Here is an 8,640-nt window from a genome sequence, read left to right as displayed (position 1 = left end):
CCCCAGCCCGGCGCGCCCCGCCAGACCGGACGGCAGGGGAGAGGAGGGCCGGAGGCTGCGGCTAGGCAGGCGGGCGGGAGCAGAGCAGCATTCAGGCCGCCGGGTGGGAGGGGGCGCTGCCTCCTCCTCCACCGCCGCCTCCCATGTCCCCAGCACCGCCGGGCTTTGCAGAGAGGCGGCGGGTATCTGGGACCGCCGCGGACACCTAGGAGCGCCCAGACGGCCTCTCTGAGTCAGGGCGAGAGGTTGGCTTCGAGGCTCCGCCCCCCCTGGGGCGCCGACTGCGGCCGCCGGAGGAAGGGAAGGGAGGCAGCCCAGGAAGGCGGGCAGGCATGGGAGGCGGAGCGGAGGCTTCAGAAGGTGGCGGCTGGCTGGCCCGAGGGGGCGCCACGGTGCTTGGCTCCTGCGCTGCCCCTGCCTCTGTTCCCGCGCCCTAAGGGCTCACCCGCGCTCTAGGCGAACACCTAGTTCGCCTAGCGGGTGAGCCGGCCATGGCTCTGACAGAACTATGGCTTGGCCAAGGTCATCCAGCAGCTGAAAGTGGAGGAGTGGGGAATCAAACCCGGTTCTCCCAGATTAGAGTCCACGCACTTAACCACTACACCCAAACAGGTGGAGGTGGTCCTTCAGATACGTGGGTCATGAAGGGCTTTAAAGGTCACAGCCAGCACCTTTGCATGATGCCTACCCCTGCCGCCAATTGACATGCGTCTGGCACAACATTTCATATGTTTCCTGTTAGCATGGAACATCCCCAGACCCGAGCATGACGGGTAGCCCCTTTCTGTCTCTCTGACCCACCCAGGTCGCTATAGCAGGGGCCCCCGTCACTGTCTGGATGGCTTACGACACCGGTTACACGGAAAGGTACATGGACGTCCCAGAAAACAACCAGCAAGGCTACGAAGCAGGCTCGGTGGCGCTGCATGTAGACGAGCTCCCCAATGAGTGAGTATTCTGGGCTGTTCCCTCAATTCTCTGGCAGTCGCCGCGGACTTCTCAATGGTGCCCAAGTTCAGTTCTTGGAATCTCCACTTAAAGCCCATGGCAGGGGCTGCCTAGAAGCCTTGGAGATCCAGGAGGAGTTGGCCTGGCAGAATACATGAAGGCATCATGCTGCCTAATACTAAATCAGATCATCAGTCCATCAAAGTCGGTATTGTCTACTCAGACTGGCAGCAGCTCTCTGGGACTTCAGGCAGAGGTCTTTCGCACCACCTACTGCCTGGTCCTTTTTAGGTGGGGATGTCCGGGATTGAACCTGGGACCAAGCTGATGTTCTACCACTGAGCCACAACCCCTTCCTTAACCAACAGGTGTAGTAATTGGGCTAGAGTCCAGGGAGCCATGAGAGGCTGACTGGGGGGGTGGGGCGGTCTTAGAAGAAGAGAAGAAGAAGAGATTGGATTTATACCCCACCCTTCGCTCGGAGTCTCAGAGCGGCTTACAAACTCCTTTCCCTTCCCCCTCCCCACAACAGACACCCTGTGAGGTAGGCGGGGCTGAGAGAGCTCTGACTGAGAACTGCCCTTTCAGAGAACAGAAAAGGAAGACCAACAGGAAGCTGGACCGACAGGAAGCTGACAGAGAGGACAGCTCTGACAGAACTATGGCTTGCCAAAGGTCATCCAGAAGCTGCAAGTGGAGGAGTGGGGAATCAAACCCGGCTCTCCCAGTCCGCGCACTTGACCACTACACCAAACTAGCTCTCAGCTTAACTTGCCTGATGGATTCTGTAAGGGAAGATCTTGTCTCACGGACCTTTTGAATTCTTTGAGAGGGTGAACAAATGTGGTCGAAGGTGACCCAATAGATGTTGTTTACCTAGACTTCCAGAAAGCTTTTGATAAAGTTCATCCTCAAAGGCTCCTAAGCAAACTCAGCGGTCATGGGATAAGAGGACAAGTCCTCTTGTCGATTAAAAACTGGTTAATTATCAAGAAACAGAGAGTGAGTATAAACGGGCAGTTTTCACAGTGGAAGATTGTAGGTAGCGGGAAACCACAGGGCTCGGTGCTAGATCAGGTGATTTTTAACTGGTTCATTAATGATTTGGAGTTGGGAGTAAGCAGTAAAATGGCTGAGCTTGCAGGTGACACTAAGTTGTTCAGGGCAGTAAGAACCAGGGAGGACTGTGAGGTGCTCCAGAGCAATGCTCCCTCTAAGCCCCACTGGTGGACCTCCTGATGTCACCTGGTATTTCTGGCCACTGTGTGACACAGAGTGTTGGACTGGATGGGCCTTTGGCCTGATCCAACATTGGTGTCTCTTGTGTTCTTAAGCTGTGGAGTCTTGTGAGCAAAAGTTCTACTTTGTGAGCTACTGGCATTAAAGCTGTGAGCGAGCGATTTGGCTACTGCATAAATTCGTCTGCTCTGGAGCCCTCCTTCCTGAGCTAAGACAAAAATGTGTGAGCTGGAGGCTTAAAAAACTGTGAGCTAGCTCACACTAAGCTTAGAGGGAACACTGCTCCAGAGGGATCTGTCGAGGCTAGGCAAGTGGGCATCAACGTGGCAAATGAGGTTCAACATGGGCAAGTGCAAAATAATGCACATTGGACCCAAACATCCTAACTATAAATATATGTTGATGGGGTCTAAAGTGGTGGTAACCGACCAGGAGAGAGATCTTGGCGTTTTGGTTAGATCGTGTCAACTGCAATGCAAATGTCAACTGCAATAAAAAAGGCAAACACTGTGCTGGGGATTATTAGGAAGGGGTCTGAAAACAAATCGGCCAGTATCATAATGCCCCTGTATAAATCGGTGGTGCAGCCTTATTTGGAATACTGTGTACAGTTCTGGTCACCACACCTCAAAAAAGACATTATTGCATTGGAAAAAGTGGAGAAAAGGGCAACTAAAGCAATTATAGGGTTGGAATACCTTCCCTCTGAAGAAAGGTTAAAGAGGCTAGGGCTCTTGAGCTTGGAGGAATGACGACTGAGGGGTGATGTGATAGAGGTTTAAGAAATTATGCCTGGGATAGAGACGGTAGAGAAAGAAGTCCTTTTCTCCCTTTCACACCATACAAAAACTTGTGGGGACTTGATGCAGTTAATTAGCAGTGAGCTTAGAACAGATAAAAGGAAGTAAAAAAGGTAAAGGTTCCCTTGCTCGAAAGCCAGTCGAGTCCGACTCTAGGGTTGCGGTGCTCATCTCCGTTTCAAAGCTGAAGAGCCAGCGCTGTCTGCAGACGTTTCCGTGGTCATGTGGCCGGCATGACTAAACACCAAGGCGCACGGGACGCTGTTACCTTCCCACCAAAGTAGTACCTATTTATCTACTTGCAATTTCTTGCTTTTGAACTGCTAGGTTGGCAGGAGCTGGGGCCAGAGACGGGAGCTCACTCCGTCACGCGGCACCCAGGTCTCGAACTGCTGAACTACTGACCTTCCACAGCCTGCAGTTCAGCGTCTTAACCACTTGAGCCACTGCAGCAGAAGGAAGTACCTCACCCAAAAAGCAACTAACATGTGGAATTCCTCGCCACAAGAAGTGGTGGCGGCTACAAGTATAGACAGCTTCAAGAGGGGATTGGATAAACTATGGAGCAGAGGTCCAAGAGGGGTTATTAGCCACAAAGTATATATATAGATAGTATAGGGGCTGTGGTGGCTCAGAGGTTAAGATGCTGAGCTGCAGACTGGAAGTTCAGCAGTTTGAGACCTGGGTGCCGCGTGATGGCATGAGCTCCCGTCTGTGGCCCCAGCTCCTGCCAACCGAGCAGTTCGAAAGCAAGAAATTGCAAGTAGATAAATAGGTACTGCTTCGGTGGGAAGGTAACAGCGTTCCGTGCGCCTCAGCGTTTAGTCATGCCAGAGAACAGTACTGGCTCTTCGGCTTGGAAACGGAGATGAGCACCCCCCCCTAGAGTTGGATTTGACTGGCTTTCGAGCAAGGGAAACCTTTACCTTTAATTACTTATAGATGGAACTCTCGGTCTGGGGCAGTGATGCTCTGTCTTCTTGGTGCTTAGGAGGCAACAGTGGGAGGGCTTCTGGAGTTTGGGTCTCGTTGGTGGACCTGCCGATGGCACCTAGATTTTTGGCCACTGTGTGACACCGAGTGCTGGACTGGATGGGCCACTGGTCTGATCCAATATGCAAGAGGGTGACAGCCCATATAACTAGCAAAGAAAAAAATCCAAAAAAGCTGTGAACAATGCAAACACGCGCTTATAATCTGAATATCAATACAAGTACAAAATAGTGCAAATTTATGACAATAAGAAAATATTTCACAGTCTCTTATGTGTAATTCCAGATGAAAACAGATGACGAAATTCTCCGGAGTAAACTTGCGTTTCGTAAGAAGAACTTCTTCCAATCATCAAGATATCCTTCATGAAATACAATGTGCACAATTATAACCATTCTACAGTCATTTACATACATAAGCAATGTACCAAAAAATTCAGTAAACTTTATACATACAATAAATGCCTCTTCTTATTCCATGGTTGAATCATATCCAGAAACATTAGGGTAAGAGCATGTTTTAAAACGTAATGTTTCATGTTATTTCAATGCTTGATCTTATTGTATGTAGAATTGAGTATTTAGTATTAATATAATACATTGGATTTTTAGAAATTGGTGAAATTATTTCTGGATATGATTCAACTAACCATTAGGTTTTTCTGCGTTCATGCTGTTTTTCTGCGCCGTAGCTCCAATTTTACCCTATATAGATTTGTATTTTCCGATCTATATTTAACCTGATCTCCTATTGTATGCATATACATATGTCAATAAAGGCTTGTCAAATGTAAATGATATGATTCAGCCATGGAATGTATAAAGTTTATTGAATTTTTTGATATATTGCTTATGTATGTAAATGACTGTAGAATGGTTATAATTGTGTACATTGTAATGTTTGGAAGAAGTTCTTCTTACAAAACGCAAGTTTACTCTGGAGAATTTCCTCATCCATTTTCATCTGGGATCTGTTTTCATCTGGAATTGCACATAAGAGACAGTGAAATATTTTCTTATTGTCATAAATTTGCACTATTTTGTACTTGTATTCAGATTATAGGTGCTTTTGTACTTGTATTGATATTCAGATTATAGGTGTGTGTTTGCACTGGTCTGATCCAGCATGGCTTCTCTTATGTTCTTATATGGTGGATTCACAAGGGAGAACCAGGTGTGCATTTTTATCCTATTTCTGTGGGGGTGCATTTTTATCCCGGGGGGGGGGGCTTTACTGGTCCTGGGGGCCGGGTCTGTGGCTCAGAAGGGCCTCCACTTTGCACACGGAAGGCTCCGGGTCCAATCCCTGGCATCCTCCGTAAAACGAACCAGGTACAAAAGGACGTGAAGGACCTCTGCCTGACACTCTGCCATGAGTGTTCCTTCTACACCTTGTGGCTAATAGCCACTGATGGACCTCTGCTCCATATGTTTATCCAACCCCCCCTTGAAGCTGCCAGCTTGAGTAGACAATACTGACCTTGATGCACTGATGGAGTGACTCCACACAAGGCCGCTTCCTGTGTGTGCCTGCCTGAAGCCAGTTACCTCCCCAAAGCTTTGGTCCCCTGACCCCCCGAGACACATGACCCTTTTCCCTCCGTGCTGCACACATCACCCTTCAGGTGGCTGCCTCTTCCCTCTGCCTTCCAGGCCCAACCGTCTGCTGATCCTCCACGGGTTTCTGGATGAAAACGTGCACTTTTTCCACACCAATTTCCTGATCTCCCAGCTCATCCGTGCCGGGAAACCTTATCAGCTACAGGTAGGTTCCAGTTACACCTTTCCTTTGGGGCCGGAAGGAAGGTCAGTGGGAAAAGGTCTTTTTGAAAGGATCGGTCATGCATTCAGATTGAAGCCCATTTGCTAAATCCATTGAATAACTTAAAGCAACTTTAGTTTTGCTAGATCCAGGTGGGTCGCTATGTTGGTCTGAAGCAGCGGAACAAAGTTTGAGTCCGGTGGCTCCTTTAAGCCCAGCAAAGTTTTATTTCAGGTATAAGCTTCTTCAGGCACATTGAAATGGAAGTTACCAGTCCATACGTGTAGGCAGGGGTCATTTCGTAGTAAAAGAGGTGCAGGAGCTCATTAGCATAACTTATTTGCATATGCCACACCCCCTGACATCACCAGAAGTGTGTCAGAAGGCAACACCCACCGCTCAGGCTCCACTGGGCTCTTTTGGATTGCTAGCTATTAGGGGGGGACGGGGACGTGCAGATCTGTCCTCGCAGAGGAGGGAGAGCTTGTACCTGAATAAAACTTGGTCTTAAAGGTGTCACTGGACTGTTTTGGACCAGGGAGACGGGGGAGGGGGCTCTGCAACTTACCTGGCTGCTTCTTGCTCTGACTGAGGGCTGCTGGGAGCAGGGGGTGGAGCTTGTTGCATGTGCCCGCTCCCTGGGCTCTTTACAGCTGGAGCTCCGCTCCTGTGCGCTCCTGCAGGAAATGACCCCTGCATGTAGGTATAGGGTGAGCAGCAAATTAGCATACAGCTATCTAACAGATGCAAGGGCCAATACTCCTTCTAAGCTGGGGCGTCTTGTGAGCAAAAATTCTACTTTGTGAGCTGCTGGCATTAAAGTTGTGAGCGAGCGATTTGGCTACTGCATAAATTAGTCTGCTCTGGAGCCCTCCTTCCTGAGCTGAGACAAAAATCTGTGAACTGGAGGCTACAAGACTGTGAGCTGGCTCACACTAACGCAGCTTAGAGGGAAGACTGGCAAGGACCAAACTGGAATAGCAAGCTTCGCTTATAGGGTCACCATTTGTTTGGGTTTAATTCCAGGGGACAACATAGCGAAGGAAGTCTCACGATTTTGATCATTTTCCCCCCTTCACATTCCCCCCCCCAAAAAAAATTAAAACCAAACAAATGGTGACCACATAAACTTGGTTTTTCTAGTCATGAAGAGGAACCGGGTGCCACGAGCGCCTCCCCCACCACGGCTCAGCCCCTTGTCTGGCTTCTGGTCAAGAATAAATTTGCAGGCGTGACATCTAGAACTGTCCGTGTTTTAAAATGAGATGCTTAGGAAGCTGAACCAGTGCTGTGTGAGTCCAGCCTTGGATCCAGAGCGGAGATCTTGTCCAGGCCAGACTTGGGCACCTTCAGCTCTCTTTTCTCTCTCTGTCTGCAGATCTACCCCAACGAGCGACACAGTATTTGCTGCCCAGAGTTGGGGGAGCATTACGAAATCACGCTGCTGCACTTTCTCCAAGAATACCTCTGAGGGCCGAGTCCCGCCGCAGGCCCTTGCGAACACCCGACGACTCCTGACTCTGCTCCTCACCTCCCCCTTTTCGCCCCTTGGCAGCCTTTGAACCCAGAGCACAAGTCGCCTTCTGCTGCGTGCGCGTCTCTTGTGCCAGAGGTGTCCCGAGTCAAAAGAGGGAAGCGGAGACCGCCCCGTCTGGATGGCGCAGCTCTCTTACCTTGTTCCTTCAGCTCCTCTCTAGGTTTTTTAAAAACAAAACATTTCCCTGGGTTTTGCTGCTACTTTTTTTTGTGCTGGGACTAAAGACAGGCGTCCCCCCACCCCACCCCGCTGCAGTTCTCTGTATGTGTTTCGCTTCCCCCCCTTGTCTCTTCTGCCCCCTACCTTTAATTGTATTCCACTCTCTTCCTTGCAACATTTTCTTTGCTTTTTCTCGCATTTTGGGAGATGGAAGAGCCCCCCTCCCCCAGCTGCCAAGAAGTGGAAGAGGAGGGGGGGACACACAGAGGCGAAGGACGGGGCGGTGCATCCAAGGACAGATGTTGGTGATGATGCGTCTCAGGCTACACCTCGGTGCTCATTCGTGTCCTCGCTGCGACGTACTCGAAAACTAGGAACTCTGGGATTGCGGGGCAGCTCCGTCTGAGAAGCATGAAGTGCTGATGTTTGGGGATCCTTCTCTGCAACCCCCCTCCTCACCCCCAGTTTGGGTCAGGTGATGCTCTTTCAGAAGGGGAAGGCACGGCGCCAGTGCAGCGCTCGCATGACCAGGGACTGCAGCGGCACCTGGTTTGTTTGTGTTGCAAGATTAATTTATGCAGATACTCCTCTCCCCGCCCTCCCATCCTTCCTGTATCTGTCCCACGGCCCTTTTCTCACACACCCCCAATCTCCTTCCTCCCCATGCTGAGTGTTCAGGCGTGTGCTCCAAGTACAGGCACCGCTTCAGTTCTCTGCAGGTCAGCGACTGTATCCCCTCGCCCATCCAATCCAGGCAGGCACGTTGCTCATTTTCTCTCCCGTCACCCCTCCCCCCCGGTCTTCAGTCCTAACACCGGCCAGCACAGGCTGTAGTTAAGGCCTTGGGGGGGGGGTTTGCCACGTTTATGCACCTCAGGGGGGGCCCTCCTTGCCTGCTTGCTCACAACCTCCCTTCTTCCTGCCCTTCTCCAGATGGGGGGGGCAGAGGGGGGGCGCCATCGAAACCGAGGAGAAGCATCCACTTGCCTAAAAGATGAACCACAAAACGACTTGCCCAAGTTATCTTAAGTGCGTATTATGAAAAGAAAATATTTTTATGGATTCTTATTCTTTTATAATTATGAGTGTAAGATGTAGTGACTCATTAAAATATTGGAAACCGGCCCTCTGTTGCTCCCCATCTTGCCCGGTGTGACGTCTGTCGCTTTGTGGGAGGATTTCTGTCGTCTTCCGTGGAGATCT

General features: G+C 50.3%; 1 protein-coding gene across 1 annotated transcript in view; it reads left to right on the top strand.

Moving 5' to 3' along the window:
- DPP9 (dipeptidyl-peptidase 9) overlaps window positions 1–8,571 on the top strand; it is a 73,033-nt gene extending 64,462 nt beyond the window's left edge. The window contains exons 19-21 of the mRNA XM_015420599.1: window positions 806–948; window positions 5,633–5,744; window positions 7,120–8,571. Coding sequence (XP_015276085.1) covers window positions 806–948; window positions 5,633–5,744; window positions 7,120–7,212 — 348 coding nt within the window. The 3' untranslated portion in view covers window positions 7,213–8,571. The remainder of the gene's footprint in view (window positions 1–805; window positions 949–5,632; window positions 5,745–7,119) is intronic.
- The last annotated feature ends 69 nt before the right edge of the window (window positions 8,572–8,640 follow it).

Source organism: Gekko japonicus, unplaced genomic scaffold, assembly GCF_001447785.1.
Source record: "Gekko japonicus isolate JY-2015 unplaced genomic scaffold, Gekko_japonicus_V1.1 scaffold884, whole genome shotgun sequence".
Taxonomy (NCBI): Eukaryota; Metazoa; Chordata; class Lepidosauria; order Squamata; family Gekkonidae; genus Gekko; species Gekko japonicus.
Note: the sequence above shows the minus strand (reverse complement) of the source record. Positions and strands in the feature narration are given on the sequence as shown.